Genomic DNA, 27,598 nt, shown 5'->3' with positions numbered 1-27,598 from the left:
CACATTTGCTATGGCGGTTTGCTGCACCTGTCAACCCATCATCTAGGTTTTAAACCCCACATACATTAGGTATTTGTCCTAATGCTCTTGCTCCCCTTTCCCTCAATGCCATAATAGGCCACAGTATGTGATGTTCCCATCCCTGTGTCTGTGTCTTCTTATTGTTCAACCCTCACTTTTGAGTAAAACATGCAGTGTTTGGTTTTCTGTTCCTGTGTTAGTTTGCTGAGGATTATGGTTTCCAGCTTCATCCAGGTCCCTACAAAGACATGAACTTATTCATTTTTATGGCTGCATAGTATTTTATGGTGTATATGTGCAATATTTTCTTTATCCAATCTATCATTGATGGGCATTTGGGTTGGTTCCAAATTTTTGCTAGTGTAAATAGTGCTGCAATAAACATATGTGCGGATGTGTCTTTATAGTAGAATGATTTATAATCCTTTGGGTATATTCCCTGTACTGGGATTGCTAGGTCAAATAGTATTTCTGGTTCTACATCCTTGAGGGATTGCCATACTGCCTTCCAAAATGGTTGAAATAATTTACACTTCCACCATCAGTGTAAAAGCATTCCTATTTCTCCACATCCTCACCAGCAACAGTTGTTTCCAGACTTTTTAATGATCACCATTCTAACTGGGGTGAGATGGTATCTTATTGTGGTTTTGATTTGCATTTCTCTAATGACCAGTGATGATGAGCTTTTTCTCATGTTTGTTGGCCAGATAAATGTCTTTTTTTCAGAAGTGTCTGCTTAGCCAGTTTTCCCAGCACCATTTATTAAATAGGTAATTATTTCCTCATTGCTTGTTTTTGTCAGGTTTGTTGATGATCAGATGGTTATAGAAGTGTGATCTTACTTCTAAAGCCTCTGTTCTGTTCTATTGGTCTATATATCTGTTTTGGTGCCAATACTATGATGTTTTGGTTACTGTAGCCTTGTAATATAGTTTAAAGTCAGGTAGCATGATGCCTCCAGCTTTGGTCTTTTTTCTTAGGGTTTTCTTGGCTATATGGGCTCTTTCTTTTCTTTCATATGAAATTTAAATTAGTTTTTTCTAGTTCTGTGAAGAGAGTCACTAATACCTTGATGGGAATAGAACTGAATCTATAAATTACTTTGGGCGGTATGGCCATTTTCATGATATTGATTCTTCCTATCCATCAGTATGGAATGTTTTTTCATTTGTTTGTGTCCTCTCTTATTTCCTTGAGCAGTGGTTTGTAGTTCTTCTTGAGGAGATCCTTCACGTCCCTTGTAAGTTTTATTCCTGGGTTTTTAAATTTTCTTTGTAGCAATTGTGAATAGGAGTTCAATCATGATTTGGCTCCCTGCTTGTCTGTTATTGGTGTATAGGAGTGCTTGTGATTTTTGCACACTGATTTTGTATCATGAAACTGCTGAACTTGCTTATCAGCTTAAAGAGTTTTGGGGCTGAGATGATGGGGTTTTCTAAATATACAATCACGTCATCTGCATACAGAGACAATTTGACTTCCTCTCTTCCTATTTGAATAGACTTTATTTCTTTCTCTTCTCAGATTGGCCTGGCCAGAACTTCCAATAGTATGTTGAATAGGAATGGTGAGAGACGGCATCCTTGTCTTGTGTTGGTTGTTAAAGGGAATGCTTCCAGCTTTTACCTATTTGATATGATATTGGCTATGGGTTATCAAAAATAGCACTTATTATTTTGAGATAAATTCCATCAATAACTAGTTTATTTAGAGTTTTCAGAATGAAGCAGTGTTGAATTTTATTGAAGGCTTTTTCTGCATCTATTGAGATAATCATGTGTTTTTTATCATTGGTTCTCTTTATGTGATGGGTTATGTTTATCGATTTGCGTATGTTGAACAAGCCTTGCATCCCAGTTATGAAGCCAACTTTATCGTGGTGGATAAGCTTTTTGATGTGCAGGTGGATTCGGTTTGCCAGTATTTTATTGAGAAATTTTGCATTGATTTTCATCAGGAATACTGGCCTGAAATTTTCTGTTTTTGTTGTGTCTCCTCCAGGTTATGGAATCAGGACAATGCTGGCCTCATAAAATGAGTTAGGGAGGAATCCCTCTTTTTCTATTCTTTGGAATCATTTCAGAAGGAATAGTACCAACTCCTCTTTGTATCTCTGGTAGAATCCTGATGTGAATACGTCTGGTCTTGGGCTTTTTTTGTAGGCTATTAATTACTGCCTTAATTTCAGAACTTGTTATTGGTCTATTCAGGGATTCAAGTTCTTCCTGGTTTAGTCTTGGGAGGGTGTATGTGTCCAGGAATTTATCCATTTCTTCTAGATTTTCTAGTTTATTTGCATAGAGGTGTTTATGGTATTCTCTGGTGGTAGTTTTATTTCTTTGGGATCAGTGGTGATATTCCCTTTATCATTTATTATTGTGTCTATTTGATTCTTCTCTCTTTTCTTCTTTATTAGTCTGGCAAGTGGTCTATGTATTTTGTTAATCTTTTTGAAAAACCAGCTCCTGTATTCATTGATTTTTTTTGAAGAGATTTTTTGTGTCTTTATCAACTTCAATTCTGCTCTGATCTTATTTTGTGTCTTCTGATTGCCTTTGAGTTTGTTTGCTCTTTCTTCTCTAGTTCTTATAATTGTGATGTTAGGGTGTTGATTTTAGATCTTTCCCACTTTCTGATTTTGTCATTTAGTGCTATAAATGCCCCTCTTAACACTGCTTTAGCTGTGTCCCAGAGATTCTGGTATGTTCTGTCTTGGTTCTCGTTGGTTTCAAAGAACTTATTTATTGCTGCCTTAATTTTTTTATTTAGCCAGTAGTCATTCAGGAGCAGATTGTTGAGTTTCCATGTAGTTGTGTGGTTTTGAGTGAGTTTCTTAATCCTGAGAACTAATTTGATTGCACTGTGTTCTGTGAGACTTTGTTATGATTTCCATTCTTTGGCATTTGCTGAGGAGTGTTTTACTTCCAATTATGTGGTCAATTTTAGGATAAGTGCTATGTGGTGCTAGGAAGAATGTATATTCTGTTGATTTGGGGTAGAGAGTTCTGTAGATGTCTATTAGGTTTGCTTGGTCCAGAGCTGAGTTCAAGTCCTGAATATCCTTGTTACATTTCTGCCTCATTGATCCATCTAATATTGACAGTTGGGTGTTAAATTCTCCCACTATTATTGTGTGGGAGTCTAAGTCTTTTTGTAGATCTCTGAGAACTTTTTTTTTTAAGTAATCTGGTGCTCCTGTATTGGGTGCATATATGTTTAGGATAGTTAACTCTTCTTTTTACATTGATCATTTTACCATTATGTAATGCCCTTCTTTGTCTTTTTTGGTCATTGTTGGTTTGCAGTCTGTTTTATCAGAGACTAGGATTGAAACCCCTGCTTTCCTTTGCTTTCCATTTATTTGGTAAATATTCCTCCATCCCTTTATTTTGAGCCTATGTGTGTCTTTGCATGTGAGATGGGTCACCTGAATACAGCACACTGATGGGTCTTGACTCTTTTTCCAATTTACCAGTCTGTGTCTTTCAATTGGGGCTTTTAGCTCATTTACCTTTAAGGTTAATATTGTTGTGTGTGAAACTGATTCTGTCATCATGATGCTAGCTAGTTATTTTGCACGTTAGTTGATGATGTTTCTTCATAGTGCCATTGGTCTTTATATTTTGGTGTGTTTTTGCAGTGGCTAGTACCAGTTTTTCCTTTCCATATTTAGTGATTTCTTCAGGATCTCTTGTAAGGCAGGCCTGGTGGTTACAAAATCCCTCAGCATTTGCTTGTCTGGAAAGGATTTTATTTCTCATTTGCTTATGAAGCTTAGATTGGCTGGATAAGAAATTCTGAGTTAAAAATTATTTTCTTTGAGAATACTGGCCCCCACTCTCTTCTGGCTTGTAGAGTTTCCACAGAGACATCTGCTGTTAGTCTGGTGGGTTTCCCTTTGTAGGTAACCTGACCTTTCTCTATAGCTGCCCTTAACATTTATTCCAGCCTTTCAACGTTGGAGAATCTGATGATTACATGTCTTGGGGTTGATCTTCTTGAGGAGTATTTTAGTGGTATTCTCAGTATTTCCTGAATTTGAATGTTGGTGTGTCTTGCTAGGTTGGGGAAGTTTTCCTGGATAATATATCCTGAAGTGTGTTGTCCAACTTGGTTCCATTCTCCCCATCACTTTCAGGGACCCCAATCCATCATAGGTTTATTCTTTTCAAATAGTTCCATATTTCTTGAAGGCTTTTTTCATTCCTTTTCATTCTTTTTTCTCTAATCTTGTCTTTACGCATTCCTTGGATTGCTTTAGAACATGCTTCTTTAGCTCAGATGAGTTTGTTATTACCCACCTTCTGAAGCCTACTCCTGTCAATTCGTCAAACTCATTCTCCATGCATTTTTGTGCCCTTGCTGGAGAGGATTTGTGATCACTTGGACGAGAAGAGGCATTCTTGTTTTTGGAAGTTTCAGCATTTTTGTGCTGTTTCTTCTTCATTTTAGTGGATTTATCTACCTTTGATCTTTGAGGCTGATGACCTTTGGATGGGGTTTTGTAAGGGTTTCTTTATGCTGATGTTGATGTTGTTGCTTTCTTTGTGTTAGTTTTTCTTTTAGCAGACAGGACCCTCTTCTGCAGGTATGCTGAAGCTTGTTGGAGGTACACTCCAGAACCTATTTGTCTGGGTATAACCAGCAGAGGCTGCAGAACAGCAAAGATTGCTGCCTGCTTCTTCCTCTGGAAGCTCAATCCCAGAGGGGCACTGGCTTTATGCCAGCCAGAGCTCTCCTGTATGAGGTGTCTGTCAAACCCTGTTGGGAAGTCTCTCCCAGTCACGAGGCACAAGGTTTAGGGACCCACATGAGGAAGCAGTCTCTCCCTTAGCAGAGCTCGAGCACTGTGCTGGGAGAAACCCCCTTGTCAGCATCTGCTGCTCTCCTCAGAGCCAGCAGGCAGAAAGATTTAAGTTCACTGAAGCTGTGCCCATAGCCACCCTTTCCCCCCAGGTGCTCTGCCCCAGGGAAATGAAAGATTTATCTATAAGCCCCTGCCTGGGGCTGCTGCCTTTCTTTCAGAGATGCCCTTCCCAGTGAGGAGGAATCTAAAGAGGCAGTCTAGCCACAGCTGGTTTTGCCATGCTCTGTTGAGTTCCATTCAGTCTGTATTTCCAGGCCTCGTTAGCACTCTCAGGGGAAAACTTCCTAGTCAAGCCTCAGTAATGGCGGATGCCCCTCCCTCCACCAAGCTAGATCGTCCCAGGTTGACTTCAGGCTCCTGTGCTGGCAGTGAGAATTTCAAGCCAGTGGTTCTTAGCTTGCTTGCCTCCATGGGAGTGGGAACCACTGAGCGAGACCACTTGGCTCCCTGGCTTCAGCCCCCTTTCCCTCTTTCCAGGGGAGTGAACGGTTTTGTCTCAGTGGACTTCCAGGTGCCACTGGGAAACAACAAGAAAACAACTCTTGCAGCTAGCTCAGTGACTGCCCAGCCTCCCAGTTTTGTGTTTCAAACCCAGGTCCCTGGTGGTGTAGGCCCAAGAGGGAATCTCCTGTTCTGTGGATTGCAAACCTGTGGGAAAAGCATAGTAACTGGGCTGGATATTCCAGTCCCTCATGGCTTTCCTTGGCTAGGGAATGGAGGTCCACTGCTCCTTGCACTTCCCGGGTAAGGCAATGCCCAACACTGCTTCTGCTCGCCCTCCATGGTCTGCACCCACTGCCTAACCAGTCCCAGCGAGATGATTAGGTTACCTCAATTGCAAATGCAGAAATCACCCCCCTTCTGCTTTGGTCTCACTGGGAACTGCAGACTGAAGCTGCTGTTCCTATTCAGCCATCTTGACATCCATATTCCTAGGTTTTCTTCTAGGTTTCTTTTTTTTTTTAGATGGAGTCTTGCTCTGTCACCCAGGATGGAGTGCAGTGGCGCCATCTCGATTCACTGCAACCTCTGCCTCCTGGGTTCAAGTGATTCTCCTGCCTCAGCCTCCTGAGTAGCTGGGATTACAGGGCACCTGCCCAGCTATCTGTCAATATTTTTATAGTTTGAGGTCTTACATTTAAATATTTAATCTACTTTAGGTTAATTTTCATATATGGTGACAGGTAGGATCCAGTTTCATTCTTCTGCATATGGCAGGCAAACTATTATAGTACCATTTATTGAATAGAGAGTCCTTTCCTCCATTGCTTACTTTTGCTCATTTTGTTGAAGATCAGATGGTTGTAGGCGGCAGATTTATTTCTGGGTTCTCAATTCTGTTTCCTTGGTCTATTTGTCTTTTTTTGCAGCAGTACCATGCTGTTTTGATTATTGTAGCCTTATAGTACATTTGGAAGTTGGGCAATGTGATGCTTCTGTATTTGTTCTTTTTGATTAATATTGCTTTAGCTGTTGAGGCTTTTTTTGGTTCCAAATGAATTTAAAAATAATTTTGTCAAATTTTGTAAAAATGGCATTGATATTTTGATAGGAATAGTGTTGAATCTGTAATAGTGTTGAATAGTGTTGAATTTGATTGCTTTGGGCAGTATGGCCATTTTAACTATGTGGATTCTTCCAATATATGAGCATGAAATATTTTCCAATTTATTTGTGTTATCTCTGATTTCTTTTAGCTGTGTTTTGTAGTTCTGCTTGTAAAGATCTTTACCTTATTGGTTAGATGGGTTCCTAGGTATTCCTTTTTTTGTGTGGCTATTGTAAATGGAATTCTGTTCTTCATTTGATTCTCACCTGGAACAACATCGGTGTAAAAAAAGTTAGTGATTTTTGTACATTGGTTTAGTATATTGAAATTTTACTGAAGTCATTTATCAGTTCCAGGAGACTTAGCAGAGTCTTTAGGGTTTTCTAGGTATTGAATCATATCAGTAAAGAGAGAGAGTTTGATTTTCTCTCTTTTTATTTGGGTGCCTTTTATTTATTCCCTTTCTTCACTGCGCTGGCTAGTACTTCCAGTACTATATTGAATAGGAGTGGTGAAAGTGGGCATACTTGTCTTGTTCCAGTTCCCAAGGGGAACTGTTCCAGTTTTTGCTCATTCAGTATTATGTTGGCTGTTTGTTATAGATGGCTTTTACTATTTTTAGGTATGTTACTTTAATGCTTAATCCACTGAGGGCTTTTGTCATTAAGGGATGTTGGATTATATTATAGGCTTTTTGTGTATCTATTGAGATGATCATATAGTTTTTGCTTTTGATTCTGTTTATTTGGTGTATCACATTTATTGATTTGTGTATGGTGAATCAACCTTGCATCCCAGAAATAAAACTTGCATGACTGTGGTGGATTAACTTTTTGATGTGCTGGTGGATTTAGTTTGCTATTATTTTCTTAAGAATTTTTGCATCCATGTTCATCAGGGATATTGACTTGAATTTTTTATTTTATTTTACTTTACATTTTGTCTTTGCCAGATTTTGGTATCAGAATGGTGCTGGATTCATAGAATGCATTAGGGAGAAGACTCCTCTTCGACTTTCTTGGGAAAGTGTGAGTAGGATTGGTATCAGTTTTTCCTTATATGTCTGGTAGAATTTGGCCATGAATGCATGGTCCTGGGCTCTTTTTTGTCGGCAAATTTTTTTGTTAGTGATTCAATTTCTGAACTTGTTATTTATCTGTTCATGTCTTCACTTTTATCCCTGATTCTATCTTGGGAGGTTGTGTGTTTCTAGGAGTTTATCCATTGTATCTATATTTTCTAACTTGTGTTCACAAAGGTGTTCTCTATAGTCTCTAAGGAACTTTTCTATTTCTGTGGAATCAGTTGTAATGTCATCTTGGTCATTTCTCATTGTGCTCATTTGGATTTTTTTTATTATTATTCCTTGTTAGTTTAGCTAATGGTATATCAATCTTGTTTATTCTTTTGAAGGAGCAACACTTGTTTTCATTGATCTTTTGTATGGCTTTTTAGGTCTCAATTTAGCTCAGTGCTCTGATTTAGTTGTTTATTCTACTTTATTCGGAGTTGGATGTTCTTTTTTTATTGTTTATCTATGTCTTTAGGTTGTTAATTTGATGTCTTTCTAACCTCTTGATGAAGGTGTTTAGCACTACAAATTTGCCTCTTATCACTGCTTTAACTGCATCTCAAAGGTTTGGTAAGCTGTCTCTCCTATTTCATTAATTTCAAAGTAATTTTTAATTACTGTCTTAATTTTGTTTTTTGCCCAAGAGTTATTAAGGAGAAAGTTGTTTAATTTCCATTTTTTGGTAGTTTTGAGAGATCTTGGTATTGATTTCTGCTTTTATTACACTATGGTCTGAGAGTCTGCTTGGTATGGTTTTGATTTCTTTGAATTTATTGTGATTTGCTTTATGTCCAAGGACGTGGTGGACCTTAGAATATGTTCTGTGTATGGATGAGAAAAATATATATTCTGTGGTTGTTGTGTGGAGTACTCTGTAGAGGTCGATTGAGTCCAATTGTTCAAACGTCAAGTTTAAATTCAGAATTTCTTTGTTAGTTTTCTGCCTCAGTGATCTGTCTAACTCTGTGAGCGGGATGTTAAAATCCTCCATTATTATTTGTGGCTGTCTAAATCTTTTCATTGGTTAGGAAGAACTTCCTTTATGAATGCAGGTACTTCTATATTGGGTGTGTATATGTTTAGGATAGTTAAGACTTCTTGCGGAATTGAACTCTTTATTATTAAGTATTACCCTTCTTTGTCTTTCCTGACCATTGATGGTTTAAAATTTGTTAATCTAATGTGAGAATAATGACTCCTGCTCTTTTCTAGTTGTTGTTTTCTATTTGCTTGATAGATCTTTCTCCATCCTTTTACTTTGAACCTGTGGGTGTAATTGCAGTTGAAATGGGTATCTTGAAGACAGTAGATTGTTGGGTCTTATCTTTTTATCTAGCTTGCCACTCTATGCATTTTAAGTGGTATATTTAGACCCTTTACATTCAGGGTTAGTATTAATTTATGAGATTTTGATCCTGTTATCATGTTGTTGACTGTTTTTTAGACTTGATTGCATAGCTGCTTTATATTGTTTGTGGGCCATGTGCTTGAGTGGATTTTTGAGGAAGCAAGTTTTGGTCTTTTATTTTCATATTTAGCACTCTCTTAAGGAACTCTGGTAAGGGTGGTCTGGTAATAACAAATTCCTTTAGTACTTGCTTGTCTGGGAAGAATTTTATTTCTCGTTTGCTTATGAAGTTCAGTTTCATGGAATATGATATTCTTGGTTGAAAATTCTTCACTGTAGGAATGTTGAAAATAGGCCCCCAATCTCTTACTTGTAGGTTTCTTACAGAGAGTTCTGCCACTAGTCTGATGGGGTTTACTTTGTAGGTAACCTGATTTTTCTCTTTAGCTACTTTTAAGATTTTTTCTTTTGAGCTCGTCTTGGTGAATCTCATGACTATGTACCTTCTGGTTTGTCACCTTGTGTAGTATCTACAGGGGTTTGTGTATTTATTGAATTTGTATGTCCTCCTCCCTAGGACGTTTGGGGAAATTTTCATGGACTATATCCTCAAATATGTTTTACAAGTTACTCTCTCTCCTTTTCTTTGGAAAACACCGTGAGTCATACATTTGGTCTCTTTACATAATCCCATATTTCTCAAAGGATTTTTTTCATTTTCAAAAATTCTTTTTTCTTTATTTTTGTTTGACTAAGATGCTTGTATAAGCTGGTCTTCCAGCTCAGAGGTTTTTTCTTCATCTTGATCTTTCTGCTGCTGATGCTTTAGATTCTATTGTGGAGATCTTGAAGTAAATTTTTCAGTTCCAAAAATTTAATTTGGTTCTTTCTTAAAATGGATATTTCATCTTTCAGCTACTGAATTGTTTTATTGGATTCCTTGGATTATATTTCAACTTTCTCCTCATTCTCACTGAGCTTCCTGGTCATCCAGCTTCTAAATTCTAGGTCCACAGTCAGCTCACTCTGGTTAAGAACCATTTCTGGGAGACTAATGTGTACGTTTATAGGTAAGGGCAAACACTGGCTTTTTGAGTTGCCAGTTCTTGGATTCATTCTTTCTCATGTGTAAGGGTTGATGATTCTTTACCCGTGAGATAAGTTGAGGATAGTCAGCTGGCTTTGTTTCTGGGTATATTTCAAAGGGTCATGATTTTGTACAGAATGTTTATTTCTGGCTGGATCTTTTCCTTAGTTTTCACGGGTGATACATACTTGCAAAATGTTTTAAGTTTGCGTTTTGACCTGAGATCCAGTCGGTGGTGCTTAAGAGTGCTAGCAGGCAGATAGGCTCCTCCTACTCTGTTTCAGGGCTCTTTGGTGTTTTGGCGAAGATGACAGTAGTCATCTGTGGTGTGGGGGAGAGAGGTGACTCGATCACCTAGATGGCTTCTAGGCCTTGGAGGAGCCCACTTCCATCACTGGTTCCATGCCCGCACTTTTTGTTAGGTGTTCTGGTCCATGGGCTCCCTTAGACAGGGACGACATTTGGTAGACAGGTCATATCCTTGCCAGGCTGGCCCTGTGGAACAAGGCACACCCCAATCCTCTGCCAGCCCATGAACCTGGGTATCTCCACTTCTCTCAGTGATCTGAGAATGAGGGCTCACCCTTGCTTGGCCACCACCAAGTCCTGCTCAGCTAAGAGCTCTGGGACGGGGTGAGGTCACTTAATCCCCTGTCTAGGTGCTTTCCGGGGGTTCATGAAGTTGTGGCCACACACAGAGTTCAGGCAGATGTGGGAGTGCTGGGCTGGAAGCTCTATCAGACATGGATTTCCTGGCTATGAGTGGCGGATTTGGGTGCAGTTGCCTGACCTGCTGTTGGGTTATATTCTAGAGGCTGTTCCTGCCATCAGAGTTCAGACAGAAGTGGGACTGCTGGGCTGGAAGTTCTAGCTGCCTGGCTATGACTGGTGGTGGGGGGTGTGGAATCACCTATCCTGCAGTTTTTCTGTTTCCCTGGATAACAGGAGGCTGTGTCCACTGGCAGAGTTCAGAAAGAAGAGGAACTGCTGGGCTGGAAGCTCTAGCAGGCATGTCCTGCTGGCTACGAGTGGCAGAAGTGGGCATTGTTGTTTGTGTATATGGGTCTCATTTTCCTTTTTTACTTGTATGCATCATAATTTTTTGTTGAGAACTAGACGCTTTAGTTAATATATTTTATCAATTCTTGATTCTGATTTTTCTCTACCTCTGGGGTATGTTGCTATGAATTATGTTAGTATCACTGAGATTTTAGCTTTCACGGAAGTTTTTGCATCTAAGATCTTCCATATTCTGCTCCATGTAAAATCAGCCTCTCTTGGGCAGGGTTGAAGAGCTGCAAGTTCTTATGACCAGCCATGACCTTGTTTAGAACTTCCACAATAAGGTGCCACAGGTAATGGAAGCTGTTGGATGTAGCAGTATTCTCTACTTGCCCACAACAAATGCTGTGTAACATGGGTCTGGAAAGAGTGGGAGTTTTCAGTCTTTAAGGTCTGCCTTGCCCTACCCAGTGTGAAAGTTTTGTACCTCAAAGCTGTATCTGAGGAGCAGAGGGGAAAACAGATCCCAGCTTAAATATCATAGACTCAACTTTTCTTATTAGGAATCACTATTTTTTCTTGAATAAATACTCCTGAATTTGCTTTATGCCATTTGATCACTTTTCACACTTGAAATGGTTGTTTCCAGTAATTTTTCCATTTTTATTGTTGGTTTGTTTGAGAGAGAATATGCTGAGCTTCTTACTCTGTTATTCTGGGATGCTCATTCTTATTTATATTTTTAATTATGTATTTGTTAGTTTAACAAAAAATAATTATGCATTTTATGCAACAATGCAATGTCCCAGTCAATGGGGATTACATAGGTGAACAAGATAGATACAGACCACAGCCTTTCAGGAGCTAACAATATAGCAGACTATTTTGTTAAGTAGAACCTTTGCTTTAATTACATGAACATTTTATTTTGTGTTTCTAGCTTATCAATTGGAGAGGTGACCAAGCCCACTCTGTTGAAATATCACAAAGTCAAGTTTGTTCTCAGAGAAAAAGAACGCTGTGATCAATTGTTAATGACTGGCATGGGTACAAGAGGGACTCTTGAGAGTGGCATGTTATGATTTTGCCAAACCTGACATATAAATCTTGAGTTTCACGCTAATGCTGGATGCTGAAGAGGTCACAAAAGATCTGCTTAGCATTCCTGGCACCAATATCAGTGAGTTTCTCAGATGAGATCTTTAAAATGCTGTACGGCCAATGCTGTTCATCTCAGGATATAAATGGTCCAAGAGATCTTTGAGTACAGACAACTAAACTAAAGTGGGGAGAGGGGAGAAAGCCAGCGGAAGGCAACTTTTGTAAGCTGTTCCCTTCCATTTGTCCTGGTAATCACCTCTCCCAATTATTATGACATATAGGTGTTATGTTGATAATCATGGTAGGACTAAAGTGGAAGAAAACTGTAAATAACTTCTCTGAGATACAATGATATGAAACATTGTTGATTGCATGTTATCAGGAAATAGCATAAGCTAATCAAATATTCAAAGAATCTGCAGGCTAGATTATTCTCTTTCATTACTGTGTTATTCCAGTGACATTATGCAAAGAAAGCAGGATGGGGCAGGGTGCCAAGACAAATAACATATTATTTTTTTGCAGTTTTTAGCATGGCTGTGAATGTTCTCCATGACATGCTTACCTTTTCAAACTCATGCTCCTTCTCTCACTCCTGTATTAAAAACTTACTCTCTCCAGTTAGTGTAGTGTGTATACCCTCTGTCCACAGTGTTCCTGATGTGTTTTTCTGTTCTCTTGCTCATGGGGTTCCTACTGCCTGGACTATTGTAATACTTACCCAACATCCTTCCTCTGACTAATTTCTAGTTCTTCTTCAGGACCCAGATCAGGGGTCACCTATTCCAGAAAACCTTCCTTTGTTTTCTTCTACTGAAATTCTCTGTTAACATTTGTTTGTCTCTTGTACTAAGCTAGGAGCTCCCTGAGGGCATGGAATGTATCTGATTTATCTAACACCAGTGCATACAGTATAGTCCACAATACATGCTTAATAAATTTATTCTCATTGTAGAGTGTCAATGGAGCAAAGTAGGAGCACCAAGTGAGGCAGAAGAACAAGGGAAGAGAGTTAATTAAGAGCAATAGGATTTGGAGTCAGACAGACCTGGGTTTGAATCCTTATCACTTCACTTCATAGCTGAGAGACCCTGTTCAGCCTCCTGTTTCCTCTTAGGTGTAATGAATAAGGTCACTTCTTCTGAAATCATAGGGCCTGGGTTAAAGTCCCACTTCCTATACTATCTTAGCTATGTGACTTTGGAAATGTCTCCTAAAGATTTTTTTGTCTAAATTCCTTCGTCTGTAAAATGAAGACACTAATAATTTCTCCCTTTTATAGGGCTGCTGTAAGATAAAATGAGATGAAACATGTAAAACTCAGAACAATTCTAGGAGTAGATAAAACAAGGAAAACACATATAACTAATACTATGAAGTAAAGCAGAGATATTGATATTACCTACATTAAAATCAATATAAACATATACATGTCTTCAATAAATGGTATTATTATCACTATAATTAATAATTTTAAAACACTCTGCACATTATTACATTAAATCCTTCCAACCATCCTTCAAAGTCAATGTAGCATCCTCATCTTAGCTGTAAGAAAGCCAAGGCTCAAAAATTAAATATCTGATTTAGTGTACCCATCTTCTAAGTAGGAGAGAGAAACACAAGAAGCTTAAACAAGCTTGAGAAACTGAGAGGAGTATTTCTCAGTAGGAATAAAAAAGAAGCAGGAATAAAACATTAACCTATTTGGCATCCAACAATTCTACATTTTTGACAAAAGGTCTCCCAAACCTCTTATATTTTCAGCTTTAGTAAAGACAATAAAAACAAAACATGACTGAGCATTATCAACCCATACATGTAGTGAAAATGACATTGCGTTTAAGGTCAGATAGAATACAACTGAATTTCAGTCCTGACCCTGACCCTTAAATCACTTTATACATCATTCAGTTTCCTCAGGTTTTACACAAAGATAACTTCAGTTGCTGTGAGGGATTTCGGGGAAACATAAATGAGATAATGTATAGAATTTCTGGCTTCTAGTATCTCGTATATATTAAATACTTGCTAAATTGCAGCTATCATCTATCATGGGTCTTGTATCCATATTACCTAGGATATCATCTGGCTTACAAGGGACACTCTTTAAATGTGTTCAAGGCTAAACTAGAGGGAAAAGTTGCAAACCATAGGAAGCCTCAAGCTGAGGAAAATCCTCCCCAAAAGGTATAAAGAGTATATTTCTCCTTGGGTTCTAGCCTATTGACTAAAGTATTTTACCTGTGTTCAGAAACTGAGTAACTAGGTGATAGAAACTTAAACAGAGCAATTTAGGCAGCAAGTTTTTTCAAAGACTTAAGAAATTAAGGCCAGGCATGGTGGCTCATGTACGTAATCCCAGTACTCTGGGAGGCCAAGGTGGGCAGATCATCTGAGGTCAGGGGTTCAAGACAAGCCTGGGCAACATGGTGAAATTTGTCTCTACTAAAAATACAAAACTTAGCTGGGTGCAGTGGAACACTCCTGTAATCCCAGCTACTTTGGAGGCTGAGGCAGGAGAATCGCTTGAACCTGGGAGGCGGAGGTTGCAGTGAGCCGAGCTTATGCCATTGCATTCCAGCCTGGGCAACAAGAGCAAAACTCCAAGAAGGAAGGAAGGAAGGAAGGAAGGAAGGACAGGAAGGAAGAAATTAAGAGTGAGTGACCAAAGCCAGAGAGAGAGTAAGGGTGAGGAAATTAAGGATAGGGACTGTTTAATATCCTCTCCCTCATCCTCCACAACCCTTATGTTAATTAATTTATACGTATTATTTCATTTAATCTTAACAGCAACACTGCAAGGCATAGATTACCCTGACTTCCTAGACAGGAAATAAGTTGAGAAAGATTCAATGTCTTCCTCCAGGATGCATAAGTAAAAAATTGCAGAGCAAAGGATTCCAAATTCCAACTTTAAGTGGACCATAGGTTTATTGAGTGAGAACGTGTATTTGATGAAGACTTCTCTATCTTCATCTCAAAGAGTAGTGTGGTTTCCTGGGACAAGACCCTGGAGAAACCATAGAAACCGACCTAGTACATATCCAGGGGCCTTTAGACTTCACATAATCATGATCCATCCATGGCTTAAAACCCAGGTGACAAAAACTAGTTTGGTGAACAATAGAATGAATTGAATTCAAAGGGGATGATAGCTAAGTCAAGTAAACGATCCCTTGGAGAATTGTCTTCTGTACAAGAATCTTCTGGGAAGCCACAGATCCTGACAAAAGCTTAATTTGGTTTAATTCAGAGAAGCCAGGGGAGACTTTGGATCCAGTGTGATCACACTGAGTGATAGAAGAGAAGTGGCTGAACCTCCCTGAGGCACAGTTCTGTAAAATGTGGATACTCATATGCACTTATAGGGTTATTGTGGAGAAACCAGATATTGGCAAAGTATCTTTGACATATGACATTAGCAACTTTTTTCTGGAGTTTTCCATCACACAGCACTTTTATACCTGCATGTTTAAAACTTGTCCAACTGCAAAAGAAAATTATGCTTTCCTTGGAAACATACATCTCTATTTCTTTAAGATTGCAGAATGCAAGGAATACAATTAGGTACCTGTGTAAGCAAAGTTGAAAGGCCGTGTTAGAGGGACATGATGCTTAGGTGCCACTGTGGGATGTGAGGGATATAAGAACACACCATCATCACCTAGCATCTCCACCAGCTCTTTACGCAGGCTTTCTTCCACTGCCTTAAACTTGTGGTATTTCCCATTGTTATATCTGAGCTTTTCTTCCAATAAAGCCAGTCCTACAGAATGATAACATATATCAAGTTAAGGTAATAAACTTCATTTTAATTCCTAGTGTTCTTTATCTTTTCTTATTCAAGTAATATATTTTCATTATAGAACACTGAGAAAGTAAGTGATGAAAAAGGAAACTTTATAATCTTACCACCCATTGTCAATCATTTACTTTTAACTCCATCTAGTTTGTTTTAGTAATGCTATATATAACATTTCTAGCCTCTGCAACTTCATAGTATATCATAAGGATTTTTCACATAATTGAAAACCCATTATAGCTGAGCACGGTGGCTCATGCCTGTAATCCTAGCACTTCTCAAGGCCAAGGCTGGCAGATCACTCGAGCCCAGGGGTTCAAGACCAGCTTGGGCAATAAGATGAAACCCCATTTCTTAGCCAGGTGTGGTGGTGAGCCCCTGTAGTCCCAGCTACTTAGGAGTTAAGGCAGGAGGATTGCTTTAGCCCAGGAGGTCAATGCTGCAGTGAGTCATGATTGCACCACTGCACACCAGCCTGGACACCAAAGCAAGTCCTTCAGAAAAGGGGAAACAGAGAATAAACGTTTGGAAAATTTGCAGCCTGATGATGGATAGAAAAGAAAAACCCATTTTCTAAGGAAACATTCAAGCCGGCTGCAGAAATTTACATAAGTAAGGAGGAGACAAATGTTAATCTCCAAGACAATGGAGAAAATGTCTCCAGGGCATTTCAGAATCCTTTGTGGCAGCCCCTTCCATCACAGGTTCAGAGGCCTAAGAGGAAAAAATGGTTTCATGGACCAAGCCCAGGGCCCTCTTGCTGTGTGCAGCCCAGGGACTTGGTGCCCTGCGTTCCAGCCCCTCTAGCCATGGCTAAAATCATGGCTAAAAGGGGCCAAGATTGAGCTCAGGTAATTGCTTCAAAGGATGGAAGCCCCAAGCCTTGGTGGCTTCCATGTGGTGTTGGGCATGTGGTGAACAAAAATCAAGAATTGATGTTTGGGAACCTCTGCCCAGATTTTAAAGGATGTATGGAAATGCCTGACTGCCCAGACAGAGGTGTGCTGCAGGGACAAGGCCCTCATAGAGAACCTCTGCTAAGGCAGTGTGGAAGGGAAATGTGGGGTTGAAGCCCCCACACAGAGTCCCCACTGGAGCACTGCCTAGTGGAGCTGTGAGAAGAGGGCCACTGTCCTCCAGACCCCAGAATGGTAGATCCACTGATAACTTGCACAGTACACCCAGAAAAGCCACAGACACTCAATGCCAACACATGAAAGCAACTTGGAGGGAGGCTATACCCTGGAAAGCCATAGGGGTGGAGCTGCCCAAGACCATGGGAACCCACATTTTGCATCAGTGTGACCTGGATGTGAGACATGGAGTCAAAGGAGATCACTTTGGAGCTTTAAGATTTCACTGTCCCGCTGGATTTTGGACTTGCATGGAGCCTTTAGTCCAAAACTTATATTTAGATATTAATAAATATTACAGGACATCAAACTGGTCTAAGTAGAAGATGATTTACCTACCAATGGAAGGGATGGTGTACACTGACAGACCCAGGCACCATTTGATCAACTCCCACAGAGGATTGACATGTTTCCCATGGTCACCAAGCAAATCCACAAATTTCACAGGTTCCTGAGATTGAAGACAAGAAATAAAATACAAGAGTATTTTCTCAAAATAGTAAAGACAAAAACACCTATACAAGTTTTATAGTAGGATTATTCATAACGGCCAAATACCAGTCAATTGATGAATACATAAATAAAATTTATTGATAAAATATTACTCAGTCACACAAAGTAAGTGCTGATATATGACACAATATAGATAAAACTTGAAATATTGTGCCTAGTGAGAGAAGCCAGTAACAAGACACCACACACGTATGAGCCTATTCGCATGAAATATCCAGAATAATCAAATCTATAGAGACAGAAAGTGGATTCCTGGTTACTTAAGGCTATGGAGGGGCGAGTGGATTGTACAGTGACTGATAATGAGTATGAGGTCTCTTTTAGGAATGATGAAAATATTCTAAAATTTTGATGATTGTTGCACACCTCTGAATGTACTAAAATCCATTACATTGTATACATTAAATAGGCACATTGCATGATATATGAATTATAACTCAATAAACCTGTTATAGGGAAGTGGAGGCAGAGCAGGATGGCTGAATAGAACGCTTCAGCAGTCAGCCTCCTTGCAAGAACACCAAATTAAACAACTATGTATGCAAGAAAGCACATTCATAAGAACCAATAAAGTGAGCAATCACAATAACTGGTTTTAACAAAATATCAATAAAAGAGGCATTGAAGAGAGTAGGAAAGATGGTCTTGCATTTCCTACACCAACCCTCCCCCATTGTCCATCAGCACCTCATTGAAAGACAATTTGTTTGCTTACAGGATGGTGAGTAAAGTGAATGGGCTACTTTGCATTGGAACCCGGTCCTGACCTGTCCCAGGGGTATGCAATATAGTGAAAAATTGTGCTAGCACCAAAGCAGTGAACATTTAGAGCAGTTCTGAATGAGGGAAATTCTCAGCTCCAGTGGGAGGAACTCCAGTCCTGCCTGGCTCCACCACTAGTTGACTAACATGGCCTGAGGCCTGAAGTAAATTTGAGTGGCCATCAGGCCTCAAGGACTACAGGCCTTGGAAAAACCCTGGAGCTGCACTGTTCTCTCAGAGGCAATTGATTTTGGATGCATCCAACCTAGTGCAACATCAGCTGTGGTGGCCAAAAGAGTGCATGCATCACCCTTCCTTTAACTCCAGGCAATGTAGCTGGTGAAGAGACTTCTGTGGCTTTGGGAAAGGAGTGAGAAGAGTACAGAGGATTTTGTCTTGCAACTTGGGTACCAGCTTAGCTATAGTAAAACGAAGCAACAAGGAGATTCCTGAAGGCCCAATAACAGGCCTTAGCTCCTGAATGGTCTTTCTAGACCCACTCTAGTAAGAAGGGAATTGACTGTCCTGAAGTGAAGAACCCAGTACCAGGAGGATTCCCAACCTTCAGACTCAAGAGCACTTGAGTCTCCTATAAACATTAGTCAGGGAGTAGTTGCCATGAACCTTGGATGAGAACCAGTACTGTGCTAGCTTAATGTTTAATCTAGCATATTGCCAGCTGTAGTGGCCACAGGAGTATTCATGTCACCCCTCTCCCAATTCTAGACAACTCAGCATAAAAACAGACTCCTTCATATTGGGGGAAAGAGAGAGAAGAGAGTGACTTACTTTACCTGGTGACCCAGGAAATCTTCCCTTGTATTACTCAACACCACCAAAGCAGTGCCTCTGGGAGTTGGCAAGAGTCACAGCATTCCTCAGCTTAAGACGCCATCTACTGCTTTTATGGATTCAGTGAAAACACACTTACAGGACAACACTCAATCCTCTTTGAATACATGGAAAGTCTTTTCAATAAGGATGGGCCAAACCAAGCACAGACTGTGAATATTGAAAACAACACCTAACTCTTCAATGTTAAGACATTAATAAATGTACATAAGCATCAAAAACATCCAGGAAAACATAACCTAACCAAATAAACTAAATAAGGCGCCAGTGACCAATTCAGGAGTGACAGAGATATGTGAATTGTTAGGCAGATAATTGAAAATAGGTGTCTCGAGGAAGCTTAATGAACTTAAAGACAATGCAGAGAAGAAACTCCAAATTCCGTCAGAGACATTTTTTAAAGATTAAAAATTAAAAAGAAGAAAAATTCAGTTGACAAACTGAAAATGCATGAGAATCCCTCAAATGCATTATTAAACAAATAGAATAAGTAATTAGTAAGCTGGAAGACAGGTTGTAGGCTCGAGGTTCCAAGATGGCTGAATAGGAACAGCTCCAGTCTGCAGCTCCAAGCATGAGCGACACAGAAGATGGGTGATTTCTGCACTTCCAACTGAGGAACCAGGTTCATCTCACTGGCTTGTCAGACAGTGGGTGCAGCCCACAGAGCAGGGTGGGGCATCGTCTCACCTGGGAAGCACAAGGGGTCAGAGAATTCCCTTTCCTAGCCAAGGGAAGCTGTGACATATGGTACCTGGAAAATCGGGAAACTCCCACCCTAATACTGTGCTTTTCCAATGGCCTTAAAAAACGGCACACCGGGAAATTATATCCCGTGCCTGCCTCAGAGGGTCCCAAGCCCACAGAGCCTCACTCACTGCTAGCACAGCAGTCTGAGATCAAACTGCAAGGTGGCAGCAAGGCTGGGGGAGGGGCATCCAACATTGCTGAGGCTTGACTAGGTAAACAAAATGGCTGGTAAGCTAAAACTGCGTAGAACCCACCACAGCTCAAGGAGGCTTGCCTGCCTCTGTAGACTCCACCTCTGGGGCAGGGCAGAGCTGAACAAAAGGCAGCAGAAACTTCTGCAGAATTAAACATCCTGTCTGACAGCTTTGAAGAGAGTAGTGGTTCTCCCAGCATGGAGTTTGAGATATGAGAACAGACAGACTGCCTCCTCAAGTGGGTCCCTGACCCCTGAGTAGCTTAACTGGGAGACAGCTCCTAGTAGGGTCTGACTGACATGTCATACAGCTGGGTGCCCCTCTGAGATGCTTCCAGAGGAAGGATCAGGCAGTAACATCTGCCATTCTGCAATATTTGCTGTTCTGCAGCCTCCGCTGGTGATACCTAGGCAAACAGGGTGTGGAGTGGACCTCAGTAAACTCCAACAGACCTGCAACTGAGGGTCCTGAATGTTAGAAGGAAAACTCACAAACAGAAAGGACATCCACATCTAAACCCCATCTGTACATCACCATCATCAAAGACCGAAGGTAGATAAAACCACAAAGATGGGGAGAAACCAGAGCAGAAAAGCCGAAACTACTACAAATCAGAGCACCTCTTCTTCTCCAAAGGAATGCAGCCCCTCACCAGCAACAGAACAAACCTGGACGGAGAATGACTTTGATGAGTTGAGAGAAGAAGGCTTCAGACAATCAGTAATAACAAACTTCTCTGAGCTAAAGGAGGATGTTCGAACACGTTGCAAAGAAGTTAAAAACCTTGAAAAAAGATTAGACAAATGGCTAACTAGACTAACAGGTGTAGAGAAGTCCTTAAATGACCTGATGGAGCAGAAAACCATGGCACGATAACTACGTGATGAATGCACAACCTTCAGTAGACGATTTGATAAAGTGGAAGAAAGGGTATCAGTGATGGAAGATCAAAGGAATGAAATGAAGAAAGAACAGAAGTTTAGAGAAAAAAGAGTAAAAAGAAATGAACAAAGCCTCCAATAAATATGGGATTATGTGAAAAGACCAAATTTACATCTGATTGGTGTACCTGAAAGTGACGGGGAGAATGGAATCAAGTTGGAAAACACTCTTCAGGATATTATCCAGGAGAACTTCGCCAACCTAGTGAGCCAGGACAACATTCAAATTCAGGAAATACAGAGAATGCCACAAAGATACTCCTCGAGATGAGCAACTCCAAGACACATAATTATCAGATTCACCAAAGTTGAAATAAAGGAAAAAAATGTTAAGGGCAGCCAGAGAGAAATGTCGGGTTACCCACAAAGGGAAGCCCATCAGACTAACAGCTGATCTCTTGGCAGAAACTCTACAAGCCAGAAGAGAGTGGGGGGCAATATTCAACATTCTTAAGAAAAGAATTTTCAACCCAGAATTTCATATCTAGCCAAACTAAGATTCATAAGTGAAGGAGAAATAAAATCCTTTACAAACAAGCAAATGCCGAGAGATATTGTCACCACCAGGCCTGCCTTAGAAGAGCTCCTGAAGGAAGCACTAAACATGGAAAGGAATAACCAGTATCAGCCACTGCAAAAACATGACAAATTGTAAAAACCATAAATGCTAAGAAGAAACTGCATCAACTAACGAGCACAATAATCAGCTAACATCATAATGACAGAATCAAATTCACACATAACAATATTAACCTTAAATGTAAATGGGCTAAATGCTGCAATTAAAAGACACAGACTGACAAGTTGGACAAAGACTCAAGATCCATCGGTGTGCTGTATGCAGGAAACCCATCTCAAATGCAGAGATACAGATAGGCTCAAAATAAAGGGATGGAGGAAGATCTATCAAGCAAATGGAAAACAAAAAAAAGCAAGGGTTGCAATCCTAGTCTCTGATAAAACAGACTTTAAACCAACAAAGATCAAAAGAGACAAAGAAGGCCATTACATAATGGTAAAGGGATCAATTCAACAAGAAGAGCTAACTATCCTAAATATATATGCACCCAACACAGGAGCACCCAGATTCATAAAGCAAGTCCTGAGTGACCTACAAAGAGACTTACACTCCCACACAACAATAATGGGAGAATATAATACCCCACTGTCAACATTAGACAGATCAATGAGACAGAAAGTTAACAAGGATATCCATGAATTGAACTCAGCTCTGCACAAAGTGGACCTAATAGACATCTACAGAACTCTCCACCCTGAAATTACAGAATATACATTTTTTTCAAGACCACACCACACCTATTCCAAAATTGACCACATATTGGAAGTAAAGATCTCCTCAGCAAATGTAAAAGAACAGAAATTATAACATACTGTCTCTCAGACCACAGTGCAATCAAACTAGAAGTCAGGATTAAGAAACTCATTCAAAACCACTCAGCTACATGGAAACTGAACAACCTGCTCCTGAATGACTACTGGGTACATAACGAAATGAAGGCGGAAATAAAGATATTCTTTGAAACCAACAAGAACAAAGACACAACATACCAGAATCTCTGAGACACATTCAAAGCAGTGTGTAGAGGGAAATTTATAGCACTAAATGCCCACAAGAGAAAGCAGGAAAGATCCAAAATTGACACCCTAACATCATAATTAAAAGAACTAGAGAAGCAAGAGCAAACACATTCAAAAGCTAGCAGAAGACAAGAAATAACTAAGATCAGAGCAGAATTGAAGGAAATAGAGACACAAAAAACCCTTCAAAAAATTAATGAATCCAGGAGCTGCTTTTTGAAAAGATCAACAAAATTGATAGACTGCTAGCAAGAATAATAAAGAAGAAAAGAGAGAAGAATCAAATAGATGCAATAAAAAATGATAAAGGGGATATCACCACCAATCCCACAGAAATACAAACTACCATCAGAGAATACTACAAACACCTCTATGCAAACAAACTAGAAAATCTAGAAGAAATGGATAAATTCCTCTACACATACACCCTCGCAAGACTAAACTAGGAAGAAGTTGAATCTCTGAATAGACTAATAACAGGATCTGAAATTGTGGCAATAATCAATAGCTTACCAACCAAAAAGAGTCCAGGACCAGATGGATCCACAGCAGAATTCTACCAGAGGTACAAGGAGGAACTGGTACCATTCCTTCTGAAACTATTCCAATCAATGGAACAATTTCAAAAGAACTGTTTATTCTTTGTATGTATGGAAAATCCATTTAGTTCTGATATTCCTTTGTTAAAAATTATTTATTACTGATTCAATGTTGCTATCCATTATAGGTCTGCTCAGGTTCTCTATTCCCTCCTGATTCAAATTTGGGAGGTTGCATGTTTCCAGAAATTAATTTATTTCCTCTAGGTTTTCTTGTTTGTGGAAGTAGAGTTCTTAATAATAATTTTTAAGAATCTTTGTATTTCTGTGATGTCATTTATAATTTCTTCTTTTGCCTTTATGATTTTGTTGTAATCTCTTTTTTTCATGACTAATCTGGATATTGGATTATTTTGTTTACCTTAAGAACCAACACTTCCTGTTTCAGTGACCCTTTGTATTTTCACCTTTCCTTTTTGGTCTCTATTTTATTTAGTTCTACTAGAATTTTTATTTTTACTCATTTTCTTCTGCCACTTTTTGGTTTAGTTTGTTCTTGTGTTTCTAGTTCTTGGCAGTCCATCCTTAGGTTGTTAATTTGTAATGTTCCTACTTTTTTAGTATAGGCATTTAATACTATGAACATCTCTCTTGGAACTCCTTTTTCTGTATCCCACAGAATTTGATGTGTTGTGTTTTTCTTTTCAGTTCTTTCAAAAATTGTTATAATTTCCACCTTAATTTCTTCATTGACACAATAATCATTAAGGAACATGTTTGATTTCCATGTATTTGTATAGTTTCCAAAGTTCCCAAAGGTAGTGATATTCAGTTTTATTCAAGCGTGGTCTGAGAAGATTCTTGATATGCTTTTAATGTTAAAAAATTCACTGAGATTTGTTTCGTGGCCTAAAATACAAGGTCTATACAAGGTCATACATGGCCTATCTTGGAGAATGTTCCATGTGCTTATGTGAAAAAAATGTACATTTCACAGTCGTTGAGTAGATTTTTCTGTCAAAGTGTGTTAAGTCTATTGCACCTAAAGTCCAAATAAGTTCAATATTTGTTTGTTGATTTCCCGTCTTAATGATGTCTAATGCTGTGAGTGGGCAGTTGAAGTCCCACACTATTATTGTATTATTTTCCACCTCTCTCGTTAGATGTAGTAATATTTGTTTTATGAATCTGGGTGCTCCAGTATTGAGTGTATATATACTGTGTAATGTTATATCCTCCTGTTGCATTGATCCTTTTATCATTATACAATGACCTTATTTGTCTTTTTTAACTTTTTAATTTAATATCTGCTATATGTAGTATAGGTATAGCTATTCCTACTCTCTTTTGGTTTCTATTTCCATAAAGTATCTTTTTTCAACCCTTTTCTCTCAGTCTACGTATGTATTTACAGAGAAGGTGAATTTCTTGGAAGCAGCATTTAGATTGATCATGTTTCTTATATTTTCTGCCAATCTATCTCTCTTTAGTAGAGTATTTAATCCATTTGAGTTCAAGGTTAACATCTATATATGAGGTTTATTTTCTGTCAGGTCACTAAATCTTTTCTAGTTGTTTTATACATTGTTTCTTTTTCTCTGTTTGTCTTTATGGTTTGGTGCAATTTTGTTGTGTTAACCACTTGACATTTCTTCCTCCTTTATGTGATTGTTTTATAAGACCACTGAGTTTTATATGTTAATGAGATATCATAATCATGAACATATATCTTTTATTTCCATGTCAAGGACATTTTTGAGCATTTGTTTTAGGTCTGGTCTGGTGGTGATAAATTCCCTCAGCAATTGCTTGTCTGGAAAAGACTTTATTTCTCCTTCATTTATGAAGCTTAATCATGCTGGATATAAAAATTTTTATTGCATTTTTTCTTTCAGCAATTTGTAAATCCCATTCCATTTTCTTCTGACCTGCAAAGTTTCTGCTAAGAAGCTCATTCTTAGTCTGATGGGGTTTCTTTCACAGGTGACTAGATGCATTTATCTTGCTGATCATAAAAGTATTTCTTTTATGTTGACTTTAGATATTCTGATTTAATGTGACTTTTTGCAATGTATTTGCCTTGGATTGTGGGGACTACTCTATCTGGATGTCTAAATCTCTTGCTACACTTGAGATGCTTCCATAAATAATTTTCTTAAATAGGATTTCTAAACTTTTTTTTCAATCTTTCTTTCTACCTCAGTAATACCAACAAATTGTAAGTATTGTTATTTTTGCACACTCATCTTGAGGGCTTTGTTCATTTGTCTTTATTTTTGTTTGACTGGATTACTTCAAAAGATGCATTTTCATACTTTGAGAGTCTTCCTTCTGTTTGGTCTTTGGAATGTTTTTGTAACCCCTTCAATGAATTTATAAGTTCCAAAATTTCTATTATTATGTTTTTTTAGAAAATCTACCTTCTTAGTAAATTTCATATTAACAGCCTAAATTGATATTCTAATTTATTTGTATTGCTTTACAAATTTCCATTTAAGAGCCGGGTGTGGTAGCTCATGCCTGTAATCCCAGCACTTTAGGGGTCCAGCATGATTGGATCACCTGAGGTCAGGAGTTTGAGACTAGCCTGGCCAAAAATGGTGAAACCCCATCTCTACTAAAAATTCAAAAATTAGTCAAGTGTTTTGGCATGTGCTTGTAGCCCCAGCTACTCAGGAGGCTGAGGCAGGAGAATCGCTTAAACAAGGGAAGCAGAGATTGAAGTAAGCCAAGATTGAACCACTGCAATCTAGCCTAGGCAACAGAGCAAGACTCTGTCTAAAAAAAAAAATCTATTTAATTTCATTAAGCCTTTTTAAAGTCAATATTTTGATTTCCTTATCTGGCATTTTGAAGATTTCTTTTGCACAGTCTATTGCTGAAGAATTATTGTTTTAATTTGAGAGTGTTATAGTACATTTCTTTTTCAGGCTTTCTGCATCTATACATTGATTTCTGAGCAACCAGGGGAATAGGGGATTCTTCTTATTTTTGAATTTACTTTCATTGAGTGTGGAATTTTGTTCTTGAAGATATGACTATAATAATAACTACAATCATTTTTAAGAGATAGTATAAAAAGAAATAAATGTTATAGTGCAAATGCACAAGAAACTGCAAGAGAAGTGGGGATGATTATTGAGTATAAAAAGAGAAGGAATAAGGTCTAGTATTTGATAGCACAATTGGGTGACTATAGTTTAAAGTACTTTGTTGTATATTATAAAACAACTAAGAGAGTGGAATTGGAATGTTACACCACAAAGAAATAATAAGTGTTTAAACTGTCGGATACTCCAGTTACACTGATTTCATAATTACACATTGTATGTATGTGTCATAACATCTCATATACCCCATAAATACATACAACTATTATGTAGTCACAAAATTTAAAAATTTTAAATTAGGCTTGTAATTAAAAAAGAGCTACATTAACATAAAAAGTATGGTTTAGAAAATGGCCACATCCCTTTTCTACCTATTTTAAGTGATTATTAATGAGCAACATAGTAAAGTGGTTATGACCACCAGTTCTAAATCTGGCATCATAATTCCAGCTCTAAATCTGGTATCATAATTCAAAGTAAGAGGAGAACAGATTTTTCCCCCTCTTTTTCTTTTCCAGATTTGTAATTACAGGACGAGTTTTGACAGTCAGCATGTATGTTAACAGTTTATCCAAATTATAAGACAGTGTCTTCTGGAAGTGAACTCAAAATAAACTTTTTGTTTTTGATTTCAGCTTTAGTTTTGATCTAAAGTTCTGTTTATAAACTTTCATCTCAGAGCCAAACATCCTCACTTTGTGATTTTTTATAAACATTTTGTTCTAAGAGATTTCCAAAGTGTTTCTGCAAAGAAAACTGGCTATTAGAAAAAAATTTAAAAGTGACTTTTTTTTAAGGTAGAGAGGGTTGTGTGAGTTCTGCCTTATGGAAGGGCTATTGTATGTGAGATACCTTATAAAAATATTGTTAATCCACAAAATAAGGCTGTAACATGGGTATCAATAGCTTAATTTTACGTATGAGTAAACTGCAGAATAGCTAAGTAACTTGCACAAGATAACAAAACTAGGAGGTAGCCTGCACTTCGAATTTGGATGTGTCATGCTCTAACACAAATATTCCCATTGGCAGAAAACATTCCTATATTCACAAAAGTTAAATTCTCCAGAATGTTGAATTTATCTTATATTTCTCAAAGTGTTCATATTAAAAGTCTTCAGCAAGCCTGAAAAAACCTGGCATAAGGGAAGCTTCTTTCACAAGTACTTGTATCAGCTTCTAATCATAGCAGATATGAAAAGGAAGGGAAAAATAAACAGGAGATGGGCAGATAGCTCTGTACATGTATTTTTAAAACATCTCAGGGGGAAGGTAAAGGTGGAACTTGACAACTGAAGTTACCTAATCACTTAATGCTTTATTGAAACCTACATGTTCTGAGTACCTAGC

General features: G+C 38.6%; 1 protein-coding gene across 3 annotated transcripts in view; it reads right to left on the bottom strand.

Annotated features, from left to right (window-relative positions):
• Nucleotides 1-27,598, bottom strand: part of FAAH2 (fatty acid amide hydrolase 2) — a 211,580-nt gene that overhangs the window by 28,773 nt on the left and 155,209 nt on the right. For all 3 annotated transcript variants that reach the window (XM_055269427.1, XM_055269430.1, XM_055269426.2), the window contains 2 exons: nt 17,328-17,439; nt 15,625-15,819 (listed from right to left, as the gene is read on the bottom strand). In XM_055269427.1, the coding sequence (XP_055125402.1) occupies nt 15,625-15,819; nt 17,328-17,439 (307 nt within the window). The remainder of the gene's footprint in view (nt 1-15,624; nt 15,820-17,327; nt 17,440-27,598) is intronic.

Source organism: Symphalangus syndactylus, chromosome X (genome assembly GCF_028878055.3).
Source record: "Symphalangus syndactylus isolate Jambi chromosome X, NHGRI_mSymSyn1-v2.1_pri, whole genome shotgun sequence".
NCBI lineage: Eukaryota > Metazoa > Chordata > Mammalia > Primates > Hylobatidae > Symphalangus > Symphalangus syndactylus.
Note: the sequence above shows the minus strand (reverse complement) of the source record. Positions and strands in the feature narration are given on the sequence as shown.